The following is a 27,034-nucleotide window of genomic DNA, read 5'->3' as shown; positions in this document are numbered from 1 at the left end:
TCAGCCATTTTACAAGTTTCCCTTAGGCTACAGGCTAGGAGCGCTCAGCTCCGGGCCCTCTATCCACCAGTCTCATCACAGGCAGATAGGTGAACGAGCGGCATGTGACCCCTTCCCAATGGGCAGTGAAAGAGGGCTGACCCCTGGAGGATGACACTCAGGCTCTATTGCTCCATGACAACAAACTCTTCCAGGCACAGGTGAAGAGAGCCTATTGACCCCAGAGAACAGCAACTTTCTTATCCTTCAAGAAAAATAAGCCTGATTTCCTCCTGGGGAGTATCCAGGCCGAGGCTATAAGAAAAAGTTTTCTTACATTTTGGATACCCAAAGTAAGACTCCAAAGACCACGACAGACACAAAACATGCAGCTAAGCAGGCTCCCGTTGGTCCAGAAACATCTCCATGTGGTCAGGTCACTCAGCAAATGTTGCTTCTGGTGTCAAATCCTGGAGCAGGTCTGTGTCAGTTAATCCCACTCATCCATGAGATCTTCCAAGCTCCTCTTGACTTGCACAACAACTTCCAGCCAAACAAGACTGAGGGCCGAATGGAAGAGCCTCGTTGGGAAGATCACAAACACGCCAACCGAACCAGGATCTACGCTGACAAGCAAAGGCTAGAGCAACGGGCCGAAGCAGAAAGCCTTCCCTGCGGACACCTAGTGAGGATCAGTGCAACATGTCTGTCTGCAGCGCTGGCTCCCACAGACAGGCGTGGAAGGTCTTCTCAATCTCAGGCTGCATGTGAAGAGAACAGTAAAAGGAGGGAGAAGCCTCCGCCCAGATTTCCAAGGAGAGCTGCTCAGGTGGACAGAGGCTTAGACCAAAAGCAAAAACGAAATGGACGGATGGCGGGAAGGCATGAGGAGTGTTCCATCCTTTGCAGATTTAATCAAGAAGCACGGGGGTCCTGAGTCCAACACCAAGGCATCCTGGGCTATGAAGTTCTTTTCTGTAATCTTGGCATCATACAGGAGATGCTGTCTCCACCCTCTGAGATCCCAGTGGACGGACTGCAGGGAAAGGCACATCACACAGCATTGCCCTTCGGTGGTGGGCTTCCTGAACCAGAGTCAGAGGTTCTCACAGATGACCATGGGAATACGGTGTCCCTGAACTCAAAGCTCCAGTGACAGAACATAGTCCCTGACCAGCTGCTGGAGAATGGAGACCACTGGGCTGTGTGGTCAGGCCAGCGCCTGTTCCTCCCACACCTTGTGGAAACAGCCACAGTGGGGTGGCGGCAGGAGGGCTCAGTAGAAACGCTTTCGGCTCTGCTCCTGCCACTTGTTGTACAGTATGATGCCAATGACAATGGCAAACACGGAAAACACCAGAGAGAAGAAGACAATGAGGAAGAGGGCCAGGCCACTTAGGGGCGGCAGCGGGGCTGTCACTGAGGAAGCAAGAGAGAAGCAAGTCAGTCCCTGGCAGCCTACCCATTAGGAAAGACCACCACCAAGCTGAAGCCCAGGTTCCAGCACCCATTCTGGGAGACAGAACTCAGACTCTCCCTTTCCAGCTGCTTTAATCCAAAAACGAAGCCGCCACCTCCTGCCCATCTGTAACCTGAAGACAAGTGACAAGAGGTGCCAGTGCTCCATATCCCTCCGTGGAAGGACAAAGGAGACAGCCCTGCCAGCTGTGGGTGGGTCCCTTGGCCCGCCCAGCACTGCGACCCTCCCACCGCGGCCATCTCCCAGGGTCTCCATGCTCACGCTCAGGCAGCTTCATGTTGTCCACCGAGGGCAAGAACACGTCTCGATGCAGCTTCTCCTCTTCTGGGGTTCTCTCCACTGTCAGCTCAAATAGCTTCATGGAAATGATGTCATGGTTGTCTAAAGGAAAAAGTACTGCTCAAGCCCCCTCAAAAAAAGTAATCTTGGCTGAAAACCGTTTGGCTCAGTGGATAGTGCATCGGCCTGTGGACCAGAGGTGGGGGGGGGGGGGGGGGGGGAGGTGTCCCAGGTTTGATTCCGGTCAAGGGCATGTACTTTGGTTGCAGGCACATCCCCGTGGGGGATGTGCAGGAGGCAGCTCATCGATGATTCTCTCTCCTCGATGTTTCTAGCTCTCTATCCCTCTCTCTTCCTCTCTGTAAAAAGTCAATAAAATATATATATATATATATATATATATATATATATATATATATATATTTTTTTTTTTTTTTTTTTTTTTAAAGAGTTATCTTGGAGTATCTTGGCTCAAGCTTCCAACTCCACAGCTAACTAGCAGTGACCTTGAAAAAAATAATTGCAACCTCTGTTTCTCATAAATATATATATATTTCAGAAAGATATAAACATCAATGATGAGATTCATTGATTGGCTCCTTCTGTACACCCACATTGGGGATTGAGCTCACAACTCAGACATGTACCTGGACTGGGAATTGAACCCTGATCTCCTGGTTCATAGGTCGACACTCAACCACTGAGCCATGCTGGACGAGCTCTCTCTTTTTAAAGCATCGTTATAAACTCATCAATTCAAACACATTTGACATGTGTCAATACCCTGAGGTTGTACATCTTACTGATGCTCACCTCCACCCATTTTGTTCCAGTGGGAGCCAATGCAAGTTGGTTTCTGAGTCTTTTTTCACAAATCCAGAAGTTTTTTAAGATTTTTATTTTATTTTATTCAATATTTTATTGGCTTGTTTTCTTTTTCTTTCTTTTCTCTCTCTCTCTCTCTTTAAGAGAGAAGAGAAGAGTCAGGGAGAGAAAGGGATGTGAGAGCATACCCTCTATGGGGGATCGACCTACAACCCAGGCATGTGCCTTGACTGGGAATCAAACCAGCAACTTTATAGTGCACAGGATGACGTTCAACCAACTGAACCACACTGGCAAGGGCCCAGTAATTCTTGATAGCTTCCTTGCTTTTCTGAAAAGTTCCCACTTGCACACTTCTTGCCATAGATCTGCCATTTCTTCAAGAAGCTCCTGTTCCTCTCAGTGGAGATTCTGAGACCACAAATCTGAATGCCACGAAGGTATGGCTACTTGGCTGGATTTCTTGCCATTTCTATGACTAGAATGGCACCCACACCTGCTTAGATTTAAAATGTTAGCAAACCATTAGCAAACTCTGAAAAACTGGGTTTGCCTTCAGTGAGGTTTTTGCTGTCAGGACTGAGTGGGAGCCATGGACAGAATAAAATACAGGGCACTGCTCCTCACAATGTGGGACACCAATGACTGGGACGGCTAGAGGGTATCTCACTTTCTCAGCCATTTCAAAACGCAATGCCTAACAGTAAGGTGTCAACAAGAAAGACTTTAAGAGAGAGAATTTCTATTTAGGGACATTCTACGGGCAGAGAACAGACTCACTAACCTAGGTATTACCACCAAAACCCCAGAGCAAAGGATTCCTTAGGGTAAACAAAAAATGACTGAAGTCTCTTTGGTCATTTCTGACAACCTCCCATTGAAAATCGTACCAGGAAGTTAACTGACAGGTTCTAGAAACATGTAAACTTAAAGGAAAATGCAAAGAAGACATTTCAACTTGAAATACATACCAAGATTACCTAGCAAAGATCTAAAGCTTGTGCCTCTGTGCCTCGGCCCAGGGACCTCTGCCCACAGCCTCAGCCTTCTGCACAGTACTCAGCCCTTGGCTGCCAGGGAGAGCAGGTGAGGGCGGAGTGCTGTGAAGGGGCACCGGGACTTCTAGCAATGACGGAAACACTCTGTCTTGACTATGGAGGTCATGACACAGGTGTAAATATTTGTCAAAACTCTTGCCCCAGAGAAACCAAGATGGCGGCATAGGGTAGACTGAATGCAGCCTACCACAACAAATTTGAATTTAGAACTGGAAAACAGGGGAAACATTGCCCTGAAGCACCGGATGGCTGGCTGAGAGGAGGTTCTACCACATGGGAAGGAGAGAGAAGGCACACTGAACCTCAGGAACTGTGAAGGTGCGGTGAACTGTGCGCGCGAAAAGGCGGCCGCCAGACTTCGCTTCCAGCTTGCTTGTGGAGTGTGGAGAGGGCGGGCCGAGTTCGCTGTTGGCTTACTCCCTGCACACAGAGAGGGCGGACAGCTAATGCGCGGCTGGCTTTCTTGTGCGGGAGGAAAACAGAACCACCCTATTGCTCTGATAGACAGTCCCAGACAGGGAGAGGCCAGACTGTCAGGCAGTGGGCAGAGATCTTTCAGAGGTGTGTGAAGCCAGCGGCCATTACTGCGGGACTCAGAAACCAGACCCTCGTAGGGAGGGGCTGACTAAAGCTTGTCTGCACCACCCTGAGACTCCACCGCATCCAAGCGCAGCACAGAATCCCTTCCATTGGCTAGCTTTCTCATTTGGCACGAATAGGACTCTCCAAGGGAGGGGCAGACAGGAATCCAAAGCTTGTATGCACCTATACCAAAGAGGTGCGTACGCCTGCAACCAATCTTCGGGATTCACCAAAGCTTGGTTGTGCCACTCCGAGACTCCGCCCCATCCAAGCGGAATACAGAAACCCTCCTAGCTGAGCTGAGACACTTCTGATCCTCATAGCCAATCGGCTTGGAGATCAACGCTTCCCAGTGATACCAACAACAAGCAAGGCTTAACAACAAGACTGCACACACAGCCCACAAAGGGCTACACCAAGACTGTCCACCTCAGGTAACTGGGAAGCTGACCCACTGAACCATATAGGACACCTTAGCACACAAAGCCACCCTACCAACTCAGGGAAGCTGCAAATATGCCGAGACAAGGAAACAGATCACAAACAAAAGAAATGGAGGACAAGAAGCGACTGGATATAGAGTTCAAAACCACGCTTATAAGGTTTTTCAAAAATTTCCTAGAAAAGGCCGATAAAATAAACAAGACCTATGAGGATATGAAAAGGGATCAACTAGAAATAAAGAATACATTGTCTGAAATAAAAAATATTTTATGGAGTCCTAAAAACAGAATGGAAGATCGCAAGAATCAAGTCAAAGATTTGGAACACAAAGAGCCAGAGGACACTCCTCCACAGAAGCAAGAAGATAATAGAATCCAGAAAGTTGAAGATAGTGTAAGAAACCTTTGGGACAATTTCAAGCGAACCAACATCAGAATTATGGGGGTCCCAGAAGATGAGAGAGAGCAAGATATCGAAAACATACTGAAAGCAATAGTGACAGAAAACTTCCCCCACCTGGGGAAAGAAACAGACTTACAAGTCCAGGAAGCCCGCAGAACCCCAAACAAAAGGAATCCAAAGAGCAACACACCAAGACACATCATAATTAAAGTCCCAAGAGCAAAAGACAAAGAGAGAATATTAAAAGAAGCAAGAGCAAAGAAGGTAGTTACCTATAAAGGAGCACCCATATGATTATCAGCTGATTTCTCAACAGAAACCATGCAGGCCAGATGGGAATGGCAAGAAATATTCAAGGCGATGAATAGCAAGAACCTACAGCCAAAAATACTCTACCCAGCAAAGCTATCACTCAGAATTGAAGGCCAGATAAAGAGATTAACAAATTAAAAAAAGCTAAAGGAGTTCATCACCGTCAAACCACAATTATATGAATTGCTGAAAGGGGTTCTTTAGGAAGAGGAAGAAGATATAGATAAAAATTATGATCAACAAATACATAACTATCAATAAGTGAAACTAAAAGCCAAGGGAATTAAAAAACCTGATGAACAATATTAATTGGTGAATATAATAGAATCAGAGGTATGGAAGAGGAGTGAACTGACAATTCTTGGGGAAAAGGGGAGTGGGGGGTGCGAGAAGAGCCTGAACAAAACCTGTGCACCTATGGATGAGGACAATAGGGGGTGGGGAAAGGGCAGAGGGTGGGATGGGAACCTGGTGGAGGGGAGCAATGGAGGGGGGGGGAAGAGGAACATTTGTAATAATATGAACAATAAAGATTTATTTTTAAAAAAAACAAAAAAAACCCTCTTGCCCAGCCAGGTATAGCTCAGCAGTTGAGCATCGACTCAGGATCCAAGAGGTCACCGGTTCGATTCCCGGTCAGGGCATATGCCCAGGTTGCAGCCTCAATCCCCAGTGGGGGGTGTGCAGGTGGCAGTCAATCAATGATTCTCTCTCATCATTAATGTTTCTATCTCTCTCTCCCTCTCCTTCTTCTTTGAAATCAATAATAAAAGCAGACTCTTCCAACTATGTACTTCTGTTGTATGGAAAGCACATCTCAATAAAGTTGACTTTTTAAAAAAAGCCATGATTTAAAAAATATTTCATTTTAAAAATCCAGATTCCCAGCTTCTCTTGAAAAACTGACAGCATGGCCACACTGGGCCCACATTTGCTCTTGGCAATGATGCTGGAACCAAGCAGCTGTTGCCCATTTCAGATGGGTGTTTCCCTTTTCCTATTAGCTTTATTCATAATAAATTATTTCAAAAAATCCCAAGAGTTTGGTTCTTTACCTCTTTTCAAATGATGTTATGATTGGGACTAGAGCCAGGGGAGAACAAATGGGGACAAGGAGAAAGGAAGCCGGAGGAGACAGGAAAGAAAAGCAGAGGGTACTGTCAGTGGCACAGACCTTAGGGGCACATGGTCAAAAGAGCTGACGAGAGGACACAGGGCCAGGACTGAGAACAGAGTGTCACGCAGGCAGGGACACAGAGTCACTCTCACTAGGAGAGTGCTAATGCACGGTCGAGACATGGGTCCAGGGCAGTGTGTTCAGAGCGGAATGGCTGGAAACGGGAGCATCTCTACACATGAAACCCAGAAGTCTGAGCACAAAACTGGGCCTGGGGGGATGGCAGAGTCAAGGAGGACGGCAGAGTCACGGAGAAGCCTTGTTCAGAGAAGGGGAACTAAGTACATTAGGAGTGGGAGGGAGGAAGCGGACTAGAAAGGTGGCACCAGAGTCAGAAAAGCGCAGAGCTCAAAACACAGCTGGAGAGTGGGCTCCTAGGACAGGCAAACACTACTTTCCCGTAGCCCCAACCATCTCCTAGGACAGCTGTCCAAGGCAAGCCTAGACCTGGGGTCTTAAGGAATCTGAGTACGAGAATGCAGAAAGATAAGCACTTCCAGAATCTTCCAGTGCTTGTCTGGATCTTGCCTCCAGAAGCTTCACCGCGGCCTGGCCACTGAGACATGACCTCAGTCAGGGCGAATGAGCAGTGCAGTGGGCGTACCTGAGAGATCCCCGGTGACGGAGGAGGTGCCAAAGTAGTAGCCCCGGGGCAGGCGGACCCCGGGCACCTCAATGCAGTCCCTCCACTCATGCTTGCCATCGATGTCCAACATTATCTAGAATAAAAAGAAGAGAGGAATCAGGACCAGGCCCCGGGAGCAGGAGCCAGACAGCCCATACTGCCAACTGGTGCCAACTCACCGTCAAATGCCTCTTGACATAGCGAATCACAAGGAAAGTGTCATGCTGGAGATTGCGGACAATGGCCGTGCAGCCCCCCAGCTCTGTGGGCCGCCCATCCCGCTCATGATCATAGCTGAGGGAGCCATTGTTCACCATGGCGGAGATGTAGGGGAACACCCGCTGGGAAGGCAGGGAAGGAAAAGCAGAGGACAATGAGAAAGGACTCTCAGGAGCCTGTGCAAAGAGCAACAAGAACTGCATATACAAGCTGAGCACATACAGCGACCGGACAATAGCCCAGCCTCATCACTAACCACCCACTAGACCCCACACTCCAGTGATGTGGCCCAGGAAGCGACTAACTCTGGCCTTGGCTCCAGGGATCCTCCTTGCAAAAGCCTGGACGGGTCCCAACATGGTCCCTCTAAGGCTCTAACCTCCTCCCCGAGAACACCATTTTGCACTGTTCTTTTGCCCCACACTAGCGGCTTTTTGTGTTTACGTACCTATCTACCCAACTGCCATGTAAACTCTTTTAAGAAAAAATAATTTGTTATGCTTTTTCACATGTCTCCACATTAGCATATTTTCCCCCTAACCTCCCACTCCCTGAGTGTTTTGCACACAACAGGTATCCTGAAAATACCTTTTGATGAGGAAAATCTTTCCATTCAGGACAGTTCCTTTCAAATTCTAAAATCCTATAAGCACATGATGCCAAATGGACCAGGACTCAAAAAGAATCAGGCTGCTGGATGGTGTTCTCCAGCCAACATGACTGTTTTAGCCAAAACACCTTCCAGCCCCGTTAAGCTTCAGCCACAACCTCTCCCAATAACACACAGAGCAAAGTTCTCCCAGATCCCACCCACTTTCCCACCCTACTTCAGAGGCCCTCTACCTTCAACAAAATTATAGGAGCACATCTTCCTTAGGAATTCAGAGCAAGCCCAGTGCTGGGCAGTGCAGGTGGAAGAAGAGATCACATGACACATGCCACTTGGTGAGTTCCACACTGTCCCCAATATCAGCATGCAGGTGAAGATGCACTCACAATCAGAGACTGATGACTCTCGAGAGCCACATGGATTTTAAACAGTAGCTAATGTTGGATGAGCACACAGGGAAGAAAGGATGGCCATGGTGGGTCAAGAACTGAATACCTGGATTCCTGGAGAATATCGCCTCTTCTGGGCCTGAGAGGGTCCAACAGGTTTGAAAACAAGAGAGGGCACAGAAGACAGGAGACCAAGTCAGAAAGAAACAGTCATCGGAGAGCCAAGACCCAGCAGAGGTGGGTGAGCAAACCAGTCTCAATCCCTAAACAGAAATTTAGGGTCCATGGAGGGCACTCAAGTCCTTGTGTCTCTCAGAATTATAGGCAAAACTATATGCACAGGTGCTTGTACATTATGAGGAGAGGAGGTGTTTCTATGACCAGGACTGCAAAGAAGTCCTGTGGGAGGACCTCTCTCAGGTCCTGAAGCTTACAGAAGCTTTAAAAACACACAGCACTACACCACCCAAGCAGGCCCCACTCATGTCTCTGAGAGCCAGGTCAGGTCAAACTTTGTGCCCAGATTGCAGTATTTCTATGGCAAGGAGAGAGACATCGCTAAGTTCTTCCAAATTCAAGATGCTGTTTACTGTCCAGGATCTCAGGATATAGCTAGTGCCCAGAAGACAAAAAGCCCAGCACGTGAGAGGCTGTGAAATGAACATGAATCCAAAGGGATCATTTACCCTCTAATTTAGCCTGTGGACATATATTTCCAAACATATAACCTATAACATGTGGGCAAGGCAAAGCTCCGTGGCAGTGTTGAAACATGGCAGGTGGTTCAAGGATAGTTTTGCTCCAGTGCTAGCAACAAGAGATACCCACACTGGCTCAGTTCAGCCCCACCTACGAAAAGGGTGTGGAAGGGTGTAGAGCACAAAGCGTTCCTTCCTGATGCTTCCTGAGACCTGTTTCCAGCCAGCACTGTTCCAGATGCTTTAGGTTCAATGGGAAACAACACAGACAGTACCTGCTCTCATGGAGCCGACAATAAAGTGGAGGAGACAAATTCTAAGTAAATAAAATTTCAGACTGTGATAAATACTGGGATGAGAACAGAAGAGGTGATCCAATAGAGACCAATAAGGAGACAAGAGCTGAGAGCCAGGTAGTTGGAGGCAGTCCCCAAAGCAGCATGACTTTGGCATATCCGTGGACTAGAAGACACAGGTGTTTGAAACTCAGCTAGTGAGGAATGGGCAGGAGCCAGATCCCACTGTAAGGAGTTTAGGGTGGGCCTCAGAGCAGCTCCCAGCTGTGAAATTGTACAGGACTACAACAGGAGAGGAAATGAATCTGTGACGATAAACTGCCAAAGGCACTCTTCTACCTCTGTCATCTGGAACAGAGATTTCAACCGCGTGCCACAAAGATTTTTAAAATACGCAATACCCGAGCATTTAGTCAGGGACATTGATCTCTTTTCCCTTAGACTGTCACATGAAAAAATGGCAATAAACCTAGATGGTTTGGCTCAGTGGATAGAGCATCGGCCTGTGGAGGGAAGGGTCCTGGCTTCACTTCCAGTCAAGGGCACATGCCCGGGTTGCGGGTTTGACCCCCAGTAGGGATGTTCAGAAGGCAGCCAGTCAATGATTCTCTCTCATCATTGATGTTTCTATATCTCCCTCTCCCTCTCCCCTCCTCTCTGAAATCAATAAAAATCTATTTTTTTAAAAAGACAACAGCTACACAGCAATAGTTGTCCGGTGCAAATGGATCAAAATTATACCTTCTGGCCTGGCCAATGTGGCTCAGTTATTGAGCATAGACCTATGAACCAGGAGGTCATGGTTCAATTCCTGGTCAGGGCACATGCCCGGGTTCTGAGCTCAATCCCGTGTGGGGCATGCAGGAAGCAAACAATCAATGATTCTCTCTCATCATTGATGTTTCTCTCTCTCTCTTCCCCTCCTTTCCTCTCTGAAATCAATAAAAATACTTTTTTCCCCCCCCCTTGCTGTTTTGGCTCAATAGATAGACCATTAGCCTGCAGACTGAAGGGTCCTGGGTTTGATTCCAATCAAGGACACATACCCAGGTTTTGGGCTTGATCCCCAGTAGGAGGCATGCAAGAGCAGCCGATCAATGATTCTCTCTCATCATTGATATTCCTCTCTTTCTCCCTCTCTCCCTCTCCCTTCCTCTCTTAAGTCAATAAAAAATGTTTTTTTAAAAATACATATTTACATATTTTTAAATTATACCTTCTGATTTTTTGGTCAGATTGGCAAAAAGTATATTTTTTTGGTGTGCTGCAGAATTTCAGTAATTCGTTTATGTGCTCTGAGATGAAAAGGTTGGAAATCACTGCTCTAGTCTAGAACAGATTGGTGAGTGCGTCACCAAACGCTTTACAGAAATGGGCTTGCTAAGAAAGTCCTAAGTGAACAGTTAGGGAAAGGAAGGGAGGAGCAATGCCCTAGGGCTCCGATGATCCTAAGGCTTGCTTCATTTACCAACTCCTGACTGCCTAGAACTGTCCTCCACCTGAAGGGGGCTCATTGGTCCCAGGCTGGTGAGGCACCCAATATCCCAACAGAGGCGACTGAGGGAGCTTTAAGCGGCACCTACATGTTCCTCAGTTACAGTCGCCTCAGCAGGTCTAGAGTAGGAGACAGGCTTATTATTTTTTTTTAAAAGCAACACAGATAGCTACAATGTACAGCCAAATTTAAGAAACACTACACTGGACACAGCCCCACAGCTTTCGAGCTGACCTGTCTCCTCCAGTCACTCATGGCCTCTGACCGTGCCCTCACATGAATGAGTATTTAAATGCACCTTACTTTCCATGCCCAGTCAGGAGTCCGGGAAGTGTCTCTTGGGGACCCACTAACAGTCGTTCCTTTCCTTGGAAGGCAGCCTTCATGGAGCTGGGACCAGAGGCTGGAGAATTACAATGACTTGGGCAAAGGTGGCAGTTTCAATCATAATTGAAGAGTCACCAAAAATGAGGAACTCCTGCCTATTGTGTAAATCGCCGTCTGGAGGTGGAGAAATGCTTTCACGTTTTTGTACTGCAAGGCTGCTTTTTAAAAGGGCACCCACACATAATTGTTCCTTCAACATATCATGACTGAAAGGAGACCTGTGGGCTTGTGGGTTTCGAACCCTGTGCTAAAACTCCCAGACCCGAAGCACACGAGCTGTGAACCCCTGAACAGAACAGAGCAGGCCTGGCCTATCAGCAGGGAGAGCTGTTCTCACCGCGACCACGCCACTCCACCAGGGGAGACCCTCTCCTGCCGGAAGCAGGGAGGACACACGGCACACAGGGTAATGATGAAGACGAAATGAGACGTGGAAAGCATCTGGTACAGTGTCCGGCCTCAGGAGGGAGTCAATAAATAATAAACGTTCATGACTAAATGAATGAATTCCAGGTAGGAACATTGTTTACAGGTTCTCATCTATACCCACAATGCTAAACACATCGTTTAGGGCAGTAATTCCCAGACCACTGGCTTGTCATGGACCAATAAAACCTCCAAAAATATTTTGGAGGTTAACAGGTTTACCTTGTGGTTTTCTGACCTACTAAATACCTTAAAATACAATGACAAGACAACCATCCTTATAAACATCACTTTTTTTTATAAATATCATTTTTCTAAAAGAACATTTTAATGTCAAAAATAGAAATACATAAAGTCATAATAAACATTTAGCATCTATCAAAAGTCACCTCACTGCTCTTACTCAGACCAGTGAAACTGTCTCCAACCGACAGGAGCTCATGAACTTGGGAGCCACTCTTTAGGGCAGTTTTTCCAACTAAGCCATCCTGCAGCTGAGTAAGCTGGCCGAGTTTGCTCCCTGAACCTAGACAGAGATGAAGAAACACAGGGTGGGAGAGAACGGAGCCACAGGGCTACTGCGCAGACCCCTGCGGGGTGGCCCTTGTGAGTGTCAGCTAGTGGGGAGACCAGCTGGCGCTTTCTGAGGGCTTCCTGTGGGCCAGGCACTGTGTCAGTCACGAGCACATCGCATTCCTCTGATTATCACAGCCCGTTCGGGGATAGCACTGGCATTCCCATTCACAGGGAAGAAACCTTGTTTAAGAGGACACAGCTGGTTTAATAGGCTTTGCCTTGGCCCGTGCGCCTCAGCTGGTCGGAGCATCATCCCATACCCCAAAAGGTTGTGAATTTGATTCCCAGTCAGGGCACATACCTAGATTGGGGGTTCGATCCTGGTCAGGCTGCATACAAGAAGCAACCAACCAATGTTTTCTTATTGCGCTCTCCCCTCCCCCCCCCATCTCTCTCATTTCCTCTCTCTAAAATCAAGAAGCATATCCTCCGGTGAGGATTAAAAAAGAGAGAGAGCTCGAACACAGGAACTGAGGAGTGAAAGCAGGATTTAAATAGGCAGCCGGAGCCGAGTCCTGGCTCAGTCACTCAGTGAGAGCTACACGGCTCTCACCATCTACCAACATGGAGAAACGCCTAGTATTTCCTGTGAGATACGAAACAAAAAGCTAGATCTCCACCTGAAACATGAAGAAACACTGGGGACGCTGCCAGGTGGAAGGACACACAGCTGAATGCACCACGGCATCGGGCTTTCCTTTTGCCATGAAGGGCAGACCTGACAACTGGCGAAACTGAATAAGGTCAGTAAATTAGACAGTAGTGTTGATATCAATATTAAGTGCCTGATTTTGATCACTGTGCTGTGGTTATGTAAGAGAATTCCTTGTGTTTAGGAAAAACAAGTGAAGTATTTAGAATAAAGGGAGCATCTTAAAGAAAGGCAATTTGCTCCTTAGCTCAGGAAAATATACACAGACAGACAGACAGACAGACACAGATACAGACACATACACACAAAGGTAAAAGAAAAGGCAAAGTGCTCTGCCAGGATGAGTCAGTGGGTAGAGCATCAGCCTGTGAATGGAAGGGTCTTGGGTTTGATTCCTGGTCAAGGGCATGTACCTGGATTGTAGGTTTGCTCTCCCAGCCCCAGTCAGGGTGCATGCAGGAGGCAACCAATCAATGTTTCTCTCCCTCCTTCCCTTCCATCCTCTCTCAATGGAAAAAATATCCTTTGGTGAGGATTAGCAACAAAAAAGGCAAAGCAAATGTAATAAGACATTAACATTTTGGGAATCTGCAAAAAGAACACCCTGAATTCTTTATATTATAATTTATCTATAAGTCTGAAACTATGTCAAATTTTTAAAAGATTAGTCTGAATCTAGTATTTGCCATCTTCTCAATTTTTCTATGTATCTAAAAAACTTAAAATGAAAAAATTTTTAAATGGTATCTTCATGTGATGCAATGTTTTGCTTTTAAAAAGTTGTTTGCATGTTTTGTTTTAGCCTTTTCTGATTTTTCTATAATGAGCTTTAATATAAAAAGAACAAACAAATGCCCCTTCTGCAGCATCTCCCTTCACTCCTCCATCCAACCCTCCCTTTGGACTCTGGTGGAACACACAGAAGCCATTTTTCAGGCTTAGAAAATTTTTTAAATCACTGGTCCTACAGTAATCTTCATCCAACTAACCCTTTATGCAGGAATCTGGTACAAAGGTGACAGGATAACTCAGCAAGATCCATCTTACATAGAGTGATGTCAGTGAGATTCTCACCTCACTGGGCAGCATGAGAAGGCCCCCGGCTTTAGTATATTCAGAGTTAGGACTGTGATTACAACAAATTTTAGAACATTTCACTGCCCCAAAAAGAAACCCTCTGCCCACTAGCAGTCACTCTCTCCACTCGCACCCTAGCTCAGCTTCAGGCAACTACTCATGTACTTTCTGCCCTACAGATCAACCTGTCTGGACAGTTGGTACATACGAGATCATAAAATATGTCTTTTGTGACTTTTTTCACTTAGCATGTTTTCAAGGGTCATCCACATTGGAGCACATATCAGTGCTTCACTTCTTAATGCTGAATGATATTCCATTGTAAGGATACATCGTATTTGTGTATCCACTCATTATTTGAGTTGTATTCATTTTTCGGCTATGATCATAATGCTACTATGACATTTACGTAGAAGTTTTTTATGTAGATATATTTTCATTTCTCTCAAGTATACACCTAGGAATAGAATTGCTGGATTAAGTGAACTGTACGTTTAAGCATTTGAAGATCTGCCCAACTGTTTTCCAAAACAACTGCTCCATTTACATTCCCACCAGCAGTGCATGAGGGTTCCGATTACTCCACAGCCTTAACACTTGTCATCATCTGTCTTTTCCATTTTAGCCATACAAGTGAGTGTGAGGTGACATCTCACTGTGGGTTTTAATGCTTGCATTGACTTTTTTAGAGAGGAAGAGTGGGAAAGAGAAACGCCGATGTGAGAGAAACATCAATCGGTTGCCTCCCACACCCACCTTGACTGGAGATTAAACGCACAACCAGGTATATGCCTTGACCAGAAATCAAACCTGCAACTTTTTGGCACATGGAACAATGCTCAACAGAGCCCAGTAACCAGGGCTGTGGTTTTCACCTGTATGTCCCTGTGGCTGCAGATGTTGAACATCTTTAAATGTGTTTATTGGCAATCTATGTATCTTGTTGGAGACAATATCTATTCAGGTGTGTTGGCCATTTTTTAATTGGGTTGTCTTTTTCATTAGAGTTGTATCTAGAACATATAAAGAATTATCACAAGTCCCTTGTCAGATATATAATTTACATTTACTCCAATATTTTCTTCCAGTCTGTGGGTTGTCTTACCACTTCCTTGATAGTATCCTTTGAAGCACAAGTTTCTAATTTATCTAATTTTTTTTCTTTTGTGGCTTTTGTTTTTGGTATTGTATCTAAGAAACCATTGCCTACTCCAAGGTCATGAAAAATTAATCTTGTTTTCTTCTATGAGTTTCATAGTTTTAGCTTTTAGTTCTTTGGTATATTTTGAGTTAAAATTTGTGCATGGTAAGGTTGAAAAAACTTCATTTTTCTCCCTGTGGAAACCCGGTTGTCCCAGTACCATTTGTTGAAAAGATAATTCTTTCCCCATTGGCACCCTTATCAAAAATCAATTGCTCATGGGTGGAGGCAAAAAGGAGGTAATGGGGGACATCTGTAATACTGTCAATAATGGTGATTCCTCCAAAGTTTGCTCTTCTTTATCAAGATTATTTTGCCTATTCTGAGTCTCTTGAATTTTTTATTTTAGGATTAGCTTGTCAACTTTTGATACACAGGGAATGCATCAAATCTGTAGATCAATGTGGGGCGTATCACCATCTTAACAGTATTAAGTTTTCCAATTCATGACACAGAATATCTTTCCATTTATTTAATCTTTAAAGTTTTTCAACAATATATCATAGCTTTCAGAGTTTTCTTAAATTTATTTCTAAGCCAAAACCGGTTTGGCTCAGTGGATAGAGCGTAGGTCTGCGGACTGAAAGGTCCCAGGTACATTGGTTGCAAGCACATCCCCTGTAGGGGGTGTGCAGGAGGCAGCTGGTTGATATTTCTCCCTCATCGACGTTTCTAGCTCTCTCTCTCTTTCTCCCTTCCTCTCTGTGGAAAATCAATAAAATATATATACATATTAAAAATATTTACTTCTAAGCCTTTGGTTTCTAGTTAAATTATGCCTAAGTATTTTATTCCTTTTTGATGATAGTGTAAATGGAATTCCTTACTTTCATATTCTGATTGTTCAATGCAAATATATAGAAATACACTGATTTTTGTATGTTGATCTTGTGTCCTACAACCTTGATGAATTCATTTATTAGTTCTAATAGTTTGTGGATTCTTTAGAATTTTCTATATAGAAGATAATGTCATCTGCTAATAGAAAGTTTTACTTCTACCTTTCCAATCTTGATGTTTTTATTTTCTTGACTGTCCTGACTAGAACATCCAGGATTGTGTTGAATACAAATGGCAAATGCAGAATCCTTGTCTTGTTCCTGACCTTAGGGGGAAGATTTCAGTCTTTTACAATTAAATACAGTAGTCATTCACAGATGCCCTCTATCAGGTTGAGGAAGTCCAATCTATTCCTGATTTGAGTGCTTTTATATCACAGAGGTATTATATCATGTCAAATACTTATTTCTACATCTATTGCTATGATCAAATGTTTTTGTCCTTTATTCTATTAATATGATCTATCATATTAATTTTTAGATATTAAACCAAACATTAATTTCTAGGATAAATACAGTCAGTCATGATGTATAATCCCTTTTATATATTAATAGATTTGGCTTGCCAGTATTTTGTTGATAATTTTTACATTTGTATTCATAAAGATATTGGTCTGTAGTTTTCTTATGATGTCCTAATCTAGTGCTAATATCAGGGTAATACCAACTCAAAGAATGAGTTGATAGTGTCCCTTCCTTTTATATTTTGTAAGGGTTTGAGAAGAATTCCATATTAATACTACTTTACATGTTCGTTAGAAATTTTTTTTAATATATTTTATTGATTTTTTACAGAAAGGAAGAGAGAGGGATAGAGAGTTAGAAACATCAATGTGAGAGAATCATCGATCAGCTGCCTCCTGTACAACCCCTATTGGGGATGTGCCCGCAACCAAGGTACATGCCCTTGACCGGAATGGAACCCGGACCTTTCAGTTCGCAGGCCGACGCTCTATCCACTGAGCCAAACCGGTCTCGGCTGGTAGAATTTATCAGTAAAACCATCTAGTCCTGGGCTTTTTTTTTTCTTTGTGAGGTTTTTTGTGTTTTTTTTTTTTTTAATGTGTTTTTATAGATTTCAAAGAGGAAGGGAAAGGGAGAGAAAGAAACATTAATGATGAGAGGAAATCATTGATCGGCTGCCTCCTGAACACTCCCTACCGGGGATCAAGCCCACAATCTGTGCCCTTGACTGGAATCGAACCCAGGACCCTTCAGTCCATAGGCTCTATCCACTGAGCCGAACCGGGTAGGGCTGAGTTACTGTTAATTACTAACTCAATCTCTTTACTTATCTATCCAGATTTTATATTTCTTCAGGTGTTATTTTAACAATGATTTATGATCTGCCAACCTCACTATGGCACAGGTAGTACCCTGCACTTCCAAATACGCACTCTCTTGACCTACTTACTAAACTGCAATCCCTATTTCGCTGGTGAGGAAATTGTTACTTTGGACAATCTGTCCTGATGCAGATAGCCAAGCCTAAACCCTTTCTCAGGTGCGTTAATGGTTGCTAGCATTTTCCCAGTATTTCCTGGTGGACAAATGTAGTAGGAAGTGAGCTGAGCAACAAGGCCATGTGTACTCTGGTGACAAGGTAACAGAAACCAGAGAAACGTTTTCACTGCGGCAACTGAAGGAATTTGATGAATTGTTCAAAACCCCTTTTGCAGCCTCTTTCTCCGCCTCATCCGGCACATCTTTACACATGACATTTGCAAGCTTTTAAAAGGCACCATATGTCACTCTATTCTTATGTGCTCAAAATAATAAATCAAAATAATGAAATGTGCTCTCTGATTTCAAACCCACTACCTGGCCCAGCTGGCATGGCTCAGTGGTTGAGCATTGACTTATGAACCAGGAGTTCAAGGTTTGATTTCCAGTGAGGGCACATGACCAGGTTACAGGCTTGTTCTCCAGAATGGCGCATTCAGGAGGCAGTCAATCAATAATTCTCTCTCATCATTGATGTTTCTATCTTTCTCTCCCTCTTCCTCTCTGAAATAAAAAATGTATTTTTTTAAAAACACAAACCCATTACTTGTGTGTCACTAACAAGTTTTTGAGGTTGTTTTTTAGCCTTTCAGGACTTTAGTTTCTTACCTATAATGTAGAGATAAAAATAACATACACCCCAAAGTACTGTTTTGATAAGCAAATAATACAACAACAAAAAATGCATGGAACAATGGCTGACACCTTTACAATTTGTATCATATAGTAAATCATGCTGCTAACAAAATACATCTGATGTTAGCCTCCAGTTGCTGGGAGGTAGGAGTGCACTTCCTATACTCTCCGCAGGGAGCAGATCTACGTACTGACACTGCACAGCTCACGAGGATGAGTTTCTCCGTTCTCAAGGAAATCCAGCCGGCAGAACTAAAATCACAGCCTCGGGAGTCAGGTGAACCTGTGCTCAAAATCCGACTCCACCTTATGTTGGCTGTTATCTTGAGCAAGACACTTAGGTACTACCTTTTTTGAGCTTCTCATAGGTAAAACGGGAAAAATAATACTGACTATAAGGATTTGATGAAGATTAAAACTATCTGTAAAATGGCAAGCATGAGTAAACAAAAACTTGCTTTTATTCGTTTTTTTAAATTTTATTTTACTTTTAAAATTGTTAAATAAATAAATAAATAAGAAAACAAGGACTCCAGAGCTCCTCAATCCTGGCTGTACATGTATCTCACCTGGAGAGCTCTGAAAAGTAAGGCTGGCTAAACTTTATCTAAGACAAATGGCATGCGACTCTCTGAGGTTGGGCCTGGACATCAGAATTCAAAATGCTCTCTAGGGAATTCCAATGTGCAGTTGGGAGTGAGAACCATAACAGCTAGCCAGAAAAGAAGTCCTGCTTTTTACCATCTGCAGCTAATTTTTCTGATTAATGGCTACTCTCCTTACAAAATAAACCCATGTATCCCCTCTCAAATCAGAATTAATAGTACCTCATGGTGAAACGGAAGCTAAGACAATTTGAACAATTCACAGAGAGGCAGGTTTAAAACTCTGGTCAGGCCCTGCAGCCCAGGCCTCTTACTCAAATGCATTTGTACCGACCACTATTTCCTGAGCACAACGGCAAACCTAGTCACGACATGCCCCTCATTAAAATCCTTTAATGCACTTACCGCCTTAGAACACAGTCGTTCCTTAACGGGAACACCACCCTTCCGAAGCTGGCCCCACAGCGTGCACGGTGAGGATGAGTCACACACACCCGTGCTCTGATGCTGCTCTAAACACCAAACCACAACCACCCAAGAGACAGTGCTCAAGCCCAGTGTCCAGTTAACATGCCCAGGAGACAACAGGGTCAACACAAAAGAATCAATATGAACGGTGGCCCCTGGAATGGTGCAACGTGGCAAGGCTGCTGGCCCCGTTTCACTTTCTAGCCTCATCTCTCTCTGATCCCCCTGTGTGCCCTCACACTCACTGTCCTTTCTCTCACTTCATCACCTTAACACGTGCTTTTCCCTCAGCATGAAACATCGGTTCCTCATTTTGCAGACTTTAAAGTACATGTCATTTCCTGGAAAAAGTCTTCCCCACCGCCACTCCACCACCACCAAAGTCCCCCGCCCCAGGTTAGATGCTGCTGCTATAGCTTCACTTTTACATCCCATGTTCCCCCACCAGGACTCTCACACATCAGCGCTACTGAGTGCAAGGACCATGTTGGTCTTGCTCAAGATTCCCAGGGTGTGATGATGGTGGAGTTAAGAGGGGCCCACAAACAACTCTGAATTGACTCACAACAAAAGGTTATTCTCCTAACTCAGGGCTCACTTTCCACATCCTCTAGGTCAGCGTTTTTCAACCGCTGTTCCGCGGCACACTAGTGTGCCGTGAGATGTTCCCTGGTGTGCCATAGGTGCAGACAAGACAAGAATTTTATAATTTTTCACTATTTTGTTTACTTAATATTTCAATATTTCATAATAAAGTAATTATAAAATACTTTCTTTGTGTTTATTTGATTCCTATTCAAGAGAATTACTTTATATATAGTCAATATAGGCACAGAGTTAAATTTTTTAACATTTTCTAATGGTGGTGTGCCTCGTGATTTTTTTCATGAAACAAGTGTGCCTTTGCCCAAAAAAGGTTGAAAAACACTGCTCTAGGTGAACTCTGTGGGAAATGTTAAAAACTGTTGAATCTGGTTGTTAAATATACAATGATCTGTTCTTCCAATTTTTTATAAGTTTGAAATATTTCATAAACCTTTGGGGTAAAAATAAAGTGAATTCTACTTCCATTCCTAATCCTTCCTTTCCTGCGAAATATTATTTAGCCACAGGATGCCTAGCAAAAACCTGTCATAACCATGTTCCCACCACCTGATGATAGGGCCATCAGGCAGTGAATACCAACCTGCTGGTAGCCTAAGAAAATATCATACTACAGAAACCTTAGGGTCTGTTAACAAAAAACAAGAAGCTTCCTGAGAAAAGGAAGAAGAAAAAGATGCTGGAAAGGGTGAACAAACTGCAGGAGGTCACGGCAGTGACATATGAAGTCACCAGGTGAGTGACGTGCATCAGCTTGCTCTGGTGCTGGCCTAGTAGCCACGTCACCAACCAGCCAAGCATGCTCACTTCCAGCAACCACCTAATGTGGACAAAACAGAACACTGTTAACGCTAAAGAGACAGCCCCATTCCCACAGGACTGTGCCCCATCCACAGCTCTTCTTCTCTCTAGAAAAAGCCCTAAGAAACACACTGACTGCTAAAGTTCGAAAGACGAAGAGTAGAAGTGAACCCCTCACGTCCTAGCCCTCTGCTCCCTCCTGCACAGCATTCCTGGCAGAGGACAGGAATGTCCATGCGGCTGTCCTGAGCTCTGACACTTGCCATTACCTCTTGCTGCTTCTCCTCATTGGGGTAGGTGTCTACAAATACTCCCAGCCCCACAAATTTGTCCATGTTTCCAAACACAGGCCCTAGAGAGAGAGAACAGATGATGAACATGAAATAAAGCCAAGATAAAGGAATAATATTCACTATGATGGAGGAAAAGGTAAAATTCAAATGACTCTCAGGCCTCAATTAAGACAAGAAAACATGTAAAAGCACCCAGGAAAGTGCATGGCCTGTACCGAGCACCCAGGACACAGCAGTAGCTGTTATGAAGGCAGGGGAAAGAGAGAAGCCACCGCAACCTTGTTTAGCTGCGCCCTGATCCCGACTGGCTGCTAAGGTGCCCCTAAAGAATTCTGCCTCACAGACACTTGGTGATGACTACGCCCCAAGAGAGATCTAAATCCCCAAGTTTGACTTCTTATTGCAAAGGAGATAGGTTCAATGAGGTGGAGTTTGCCATTTGCTTTGGGCAATGGCTCCCACACAACATGGGGGAAATAGACATTCTTCTCCCAACTCAGGAGTGCTGAATGGGTCACTGTGGAGGCTCAGAAGGATCTGCTCACCCAGTCATCAGTGTTCAAGAGAGCAAGTGCTTTCCCCTCGTCAACGGGCCAGGTGGGTTCACAGGGAAATAAGAAGGAACTAATACGTAAGAAATCAGCCCAGGAGGAGTCAAGTTCTGCTCCTTCTGAGGACACAGACCCCATTCTAGAGATTAGACAGGGCCAGTCTTCATCCACAGATATCAAGGGAGAGGGGAAACTGCTGATATGTAGGGACATACCCTTCTCAAAAAGAGGACACTTGGAAAAGCATGTCAGTGACACCCTATACAAGAGCAATCCAGGCCCTATGCCAAGCTGAGGGAGGGATAAGCTGGAGTTCCCTTGAGAAGGGGTAAGTTACAATCCCCCAAACCTCAGGGTCCCAATACCTGGCTGCATCCGATCCTTTGTGTACCAGATTGCCAAGCCATCCCCATGTAGATTCTTCTTCCCTTGTCCATGGATTTTGAAGTGCACCTGCAACTCCCAGTCTCTCAGGAAACAAGGCTGAAGTGAGAAAAGAACACACACACACATTGGGATCAATGAGGAGTATGAAATGCAAAACGACTGAAGCCCTCAGCAGCAGTCTACAGACTAGGAAAACATAAATGCATGTAACACGAGGCTACAGGTTAAAACTGAAATCTAAGACTTGCTAAGTGTTTGTGTCATAACATTAAATAAATAGAGCCATTCAACTGTATATGAGATTTAATACAAAAAGTGAATAAAACTCCAAATTTTCTTCAACATCTCCCAATAGAAATAGGACAGAACTCCAAAGTTAGGAAAGACACCAAAATGCCATGTGAGATTGCTATGGGCATACACCATCCAGCAAAGCGTCTCAGCCTGTAGAGTACAGGTGGCTGAATTAACTCAGCTACAGGTTAAGATCACCCCTCTGAGAGAAAGGATCAAAAAAGCTTACATTTACAATGGGGGAAAGGAGACAATGCTTTCAATAATAAAGAATTTTAAAAATAAACAACTAAGTAGCTTAAACTTTAAAGGAAGGTCAAAACCTAATTCATTGTAAAAGAGTAAGAAAAATGAAGTCATTAGGCAAAGGTTTCCAGAAATAATTAGCAGATGCTATCCACAATGCTAATTAATTGGACATGGCCCTATGCCAAGCTGAGGGAGGGATAAGCTGGAGTTCCCTTGAGAAGGGGTAAGTTACAATCCCCCAAACCTCATGCTCATGGCCAGGAAGCAAAAATGCACCAAAGGAGATCACTCCCAACCTCACCACAGGGATAGCCTCTGGGGGGGAAATTTCAAGGTGTGACTCCTATTTCTTCTTCTGAATTGTGGAGCAAACCTTGGAGAAATGGAGGTGAGTGCTCTAAATAGTGAACATGCCTGGCCAGTGTGGCTCAGAGGTTGAGCATCAACCCATGTATTAGGAGGTTGCCAGTTCGATTCCCAGTTGGGACACATGCCAGGGTTTCAGGCTGGATCCCTGATAGGGGACATGTAGAAGGTAGCCAACTGATGTGGATGTTTCTCTTGTTAATGTCACTAATGTTTCTGCCTCTCTCACCCTCTTCCTTCCTCTCTAAGTCAATAAAAAGATTTTTTTAAAATAGTTAAACACTTTCTAATAGAAACCAGAGTGGGTATTTGATTTAGAGAGGCTCCTGGTTCAAGTTCACCATGAAGAAAGAAGAGGAGGAGCAGATAGACCAATGGGGTTCAGCCAGTGGCTCTCCAAATAGACTGTTCTGGCTCTCAGTTTAATTTCTGGGAAATCTTCCAAAAGTGTTAGTATTAGGAGTACATATTCCAAATGAAAGGTGTGTGGATACTTCTAAATTCTCCAACAGCTAACCCTCATCTTTATGCTGTTACATTTAAATTTCAGGGCAAGAGTGAAATTCAGTGGCAGAAAGCTGCCCCATAGCCAGAGAGGTGGGTATGATGTCCCTGGGAAGAGGGCAAGGCCCGAGAGGTTCATACTGAGCCAAGAGGTGTCTGCCACTTCTCTCTGGCCTCCTGGAGCACAACGCTATACAGTTTTGATCAGGACTATGTCTAACAATGGTTCACCTGAAGAGCTTCAAGGAAAAACCCCAATTCCCAAGCCATACCCAATTCCAATTAAACCAGAATCTCTGGGGGTGGAATCCAGGCACTGACTCCAATAGACAGCCAAACTTGAGAACCCACTGCTCAAACCAATGCTTCCTACCCAAATAACTCAGAATCAACTCCAAGGTTCTTTCTAATAGCCAGTTATAAAAAAATACAGGTAGACAGGCCTGTGAGGCTCAGAGGTTAGTGTAGGCTTATGAACCAAGATTCCATCAGGCCACATCCCCAATTCGCGGGCCTGATCCCCAGAAAGGGGCATGCAGGAAGCAGCCAATCAATGATTCTCATCATTGATGTTTCAATCTCTCTCTCTTCCTTTCCCTTCTTCTCTGAAACCAATAAAAATCTTTTTTAAAATACAGGTAGCAGAGAATCTGAAAAAGGGCAGGAAAACCAGAGACTAGAATACACTGTCCAGGAACAAGCTATGAGTTATGTAGAGACAGCAACAAAGTTTTGAACCCTGGATAGAATAATTTAGTAACCCAGAGACCTCCATCAATGAATGCACCTTAAAACAGATGTAGGGCATAACAACGTACATTTCTGTAACTACTTTAGCTTTCCAAAGCTTTTTCATGTCTATCCTCACAACAATTCTGGTGGGCATGTAAAATAGGTGTTATGAAGTGCATCTGACAGATGGAAAAAACTAAAAACGGAGATGTTAACTAACCGCCTAGGGCTCACAGTGGGTGTATCATACAGCTACCTCTGGGACCCGAGTCTTTCAACTGGCAGCCCTCAACTCTTCTTCCAGAACACACCACCATACACTGTCCAGAAACAAGCTCAGCGCTACAGCCTGGGGGGGCCAGCTTTTGCAGATGGCTCATGTAGAAATTTCTCTTCTCCCTCTGCTCCTTTCGAATTCTCTGCACATAAAAATGAGCTAGGAGGAGAAATAGTGCTCTTTTCTGGGGTTCACTTATCTAAAACTAATGATTAAAAAAACATGAAAAAGTGAGGTCTTATGTGAACCCAAAAGTATTCAAGAATGCCACGGCCATTCCCAAAAGTAAAGCGGTCATAAAAGATTTCAAAAAAGCCCTGGAAACCAAAAAGAAAGCATCATCTTACACTTGTACAAAATCAGCCGCACCAGGAATCCTGCATTCACTTCTTGCCGCCATCCCTCAAAGGAAGGCAATGTAGCTAGAAAAGGTCCAGAGAAGGACAGATAAAATGACCAACGGCTCACATGACAATAAAACTTAAAATTAGACTCCTTAAAGTGAATTCACATGGGAGGGGGAGAAACTAGGAGGAAGTTCCTGATACATTTAAAAGACCAGTCTTGCCCTGGCCAGTTTGGCTTGGTGGATAGAGCATCAGCCTGCAGACTGAAGGGTCCCAAGTTCGATTCCGATCAAGGGCATGTACCTTGGTTGCGGGCACATTCCCAGTAGGGGGTGTGCAGGAGGCAGCTGATCAATGTTTCTCTCTCATTGATGTTTCTAACTCTATCCTTCCTTCCTTCCTCTCTGTAAAAAAATCAATAAAATATATATATTTTTTAAAAGACCAGTCTTTTACTTTATAAAGCAAAGTAACTAAACATGAGTTATTAACCTCCAAGAAGTCATACTCTCAAGTCTGAATTAAAGACATTTTAGACAACAGAATAAAAATGAATTGGTTGCACCGAAACCAGTTTGGCTCAATGGATAGAGCGTCAGCCTGCAGACTGAAGGGTCCCAGGTTCAATTCTGGTCAAGGGCATGTACCTTGGTTGTGGGCACATCCCCAGTAGGGGGTGTGCAGGACGCAGCTGATCGATGTTTCTCTCTCATTGATGTTTCTAACTCTCTATCCCTCTCTGTAAAAAATCAATAAAATATATATATTTTTAAATGAACTGTTTGCTATAATTAGGGCAATAGAGAGCATTTCTCTAAATATCTGATTTCATTATGAAGGGCATCATAACCTCTGAAATAAAGGCCTTTAATAACCACAGAATACAGACAGTAAAACTAAGCCAATATTCCTCTGGCGGACTTTTTGGGTCACCAACACAGGAGGAAGGAAGATTCTTACCACCCGGTTCCAGAGAGCACCCTGTTTACTCTGCATATCTGGAGTAAGGCGGACATATTGCGTCATCACCATGGCGTTGCCCATCAGATTCCACAATGAGGAACTGCTAGTGCCCACACCTACAGGGAGAAAGTAGATCTGTTTGTACTCTTCACCACCAACCTGTTCAGAAAGCCACCACAAGGCCCTCCAAAAGCTGCAGTCATCTCTTTCCCCCTTTCATGTCAATTTCCCACCTAGCGCTCATAAATCTTAAATCCTTACCATCTCTCTACAGCTTCTTTTCACAAAGCCCTTCTTAAGTGAAGACCCCAAAGCACGTTATCCAACACTCCATGCCCGGATAACCATAGCTCAGATCTATTCTTCCCTTTTTAATTGTGAGTAAACCAAAAAGAGCTTGATCCTCAGGCTTCTGGGGCTTAATCACATTTTTTAAACAATCCAAGCATGGCTTTAGCAGATACATCAGACTATAGCTCAGAGTGAGAGCTGTGTCTATAACCCACAGCATTAGCAGGGACACACACAATGGTCACACACACACACACACACACACACACACCGTGCATCTGCTAACTAAGTGAACAAATAATCACCCTTCGCAGTGGTGAGTGTGCTCTCCCACTGGGAGTCTGTTTGCTTGTTTGCTGTCTCCCTACCTATACTGCGGTGGGGAAACAGGCTTGTGGTTAAGCCAACTGCACTGACTTGGTCCTCTTTGGAGCCTACATAAATGTTCTGGTTGATGAGCTGTGCCTACGAATCTATGAATTCCAACAGAGCAGAGGTGCCAGCCCCTTCCATCAACAGGACTCCCGAACTGGAGAAGAACAGGTGTTTTCTGTCTTCTTTCTCCGCTGAGCCAAGTTCTGCCCCAGCTCTGCCTCCTGCTTTACTTCTGGTGCCTCCATAACTCCATCCGGAGACTGGCTCCTGGCTAGTGGCCCTCCATCATTCGCCCCTTTCGCAGCTCTCTCCCCTCCCTCCCGTTCAGGCCGAGCCCCGGCCCAGGGAGGACCCGCTGGGACCTCCGGCGCCGTGGGAGGGAGGCTGACCCCTGCCCTTCGGACCCGGAGCTCCCAAACTCCGCGGGAGTCCCCGTGGGCCCCTGGCCATCGCCGGCAGTGGCCGGGCCACGAAGCCCGTCGCCGCCCGCCGCTACCGAGGCTCTCAGGTCCCCAAGCCCTCCCCATGCACGACCACCGCGTCCCGGGCGCCTCACCCTGGTAGGGCTTCGACAGCGAGTGTTCCCGCTTCAAGTACTCGAACGTCTGCCCAGACCCCAACAAAAGGAGAAGGAGCAACACCCTGGACCCATCCCAAGCAGACAGACGCCACCGCCACCGGCACCGCCGCCACCACCACCCAGAGGGGCCCAGAGTCGCCATCTTTCTCACTACTGCCCCTTCACTAAAAGCCCGCCCCAT

General features: G+C 44.9%; 1 protein-coding gene across 9 annotated transcripts; it reads right to left on the bottom strand.

Annotated features, from left to right (window-relative positions):
- Nucleotides 1–295: 295 nt before the first annotated feature.
- LMAN2L (lectin, mannose binding 2 like) lies at nt 296–27,034 on the bottom strand. 9 transcript variants are annotated; one of them, XM_036453941.2, is made up of 9 exons: nt 26,830–27,007; nt 25,605–25,723; nt 21,854–21,971; nt 20,914–20,996; nt 8,488–8,520; nt 7,343–7,504; nt 7,143–7,257; nt 1,721–1,840; nt 296–1,398 (listed from the first exon to the last, which is right to left on the bottom strand). In XM_036453941.2, exons 1-9 carry the CDS (start codon nt 26,993–26,995, stop codon nt 1,256–1,258), a joined length of 1,059 nt encoding a protein of 352 aa, XP_036309834.1. In that variant the 5' UTR covers nt 26,996–27,007; the 3' UTR covers nt 296–1,255. The 9 variants fall into 9 exon arrangements, with proteins under 9 accessions (XP_036309834.1, XP_036309837.1, XP_036309833.1 ...); XM_036453944.2 differs by lacking the exon at nt 26,830–27,007 and adding an exon at nt 25,869–25,943; XM_036453942.2 differs by lacking the exon at nt 296–1,398 and adding an exon at nt 1,405–1,571 and having other exon boundaries at nt 26,830–26,954.

This window comes from Pipistrellus kuhlii, unplaced genomic scaffold (assembly GCF_014108245.1).
Source record: "Pipistrellus kuhlii isolate mPipKuh1 unplaced genomic scaffold, mPipKuh1.p scaffold_m20_p_27, whole genome shotgun sequence".
Taxonomy (NCBI): Eukaryota; Metazoa; Chordata; class Mammalia; order Chiroptera; family Vespertilionidae; genus Pipistrellus; species Pipistrellus kuhlii.
The sequence above is the reverse complement of the archived record's forward strand: the minus strand, read 5'-3'. Positions and strand labels throughout refer to the sequence as shown.

Excerpts from the sequence above, each read along its gene's own strand:
- LMAN2L (XM_036453940.2), bottom strand. The coding sequence starts at position 27,034 with ATGGGGCGGGCTTTTAGTGAAGGGGCAGTAGTGAGAAAGATGGCGACT. Across the intron at positions 7,258-7,342 it reads ATGTCAAGAGGCATTTGACG|ATAATGTTGGACATCGATGG; the intron begins GTGAGTTGGCAC and ends TTTTTATTCTAG. Across the intron at positions 1,399-1,720 it reads CAACATGAAGCTGCCTGAGC|TGACAGCCCCGCTGCCGCCC; the intron begins GTGAGCATGGAG and ends TTGCTTCCTCAG.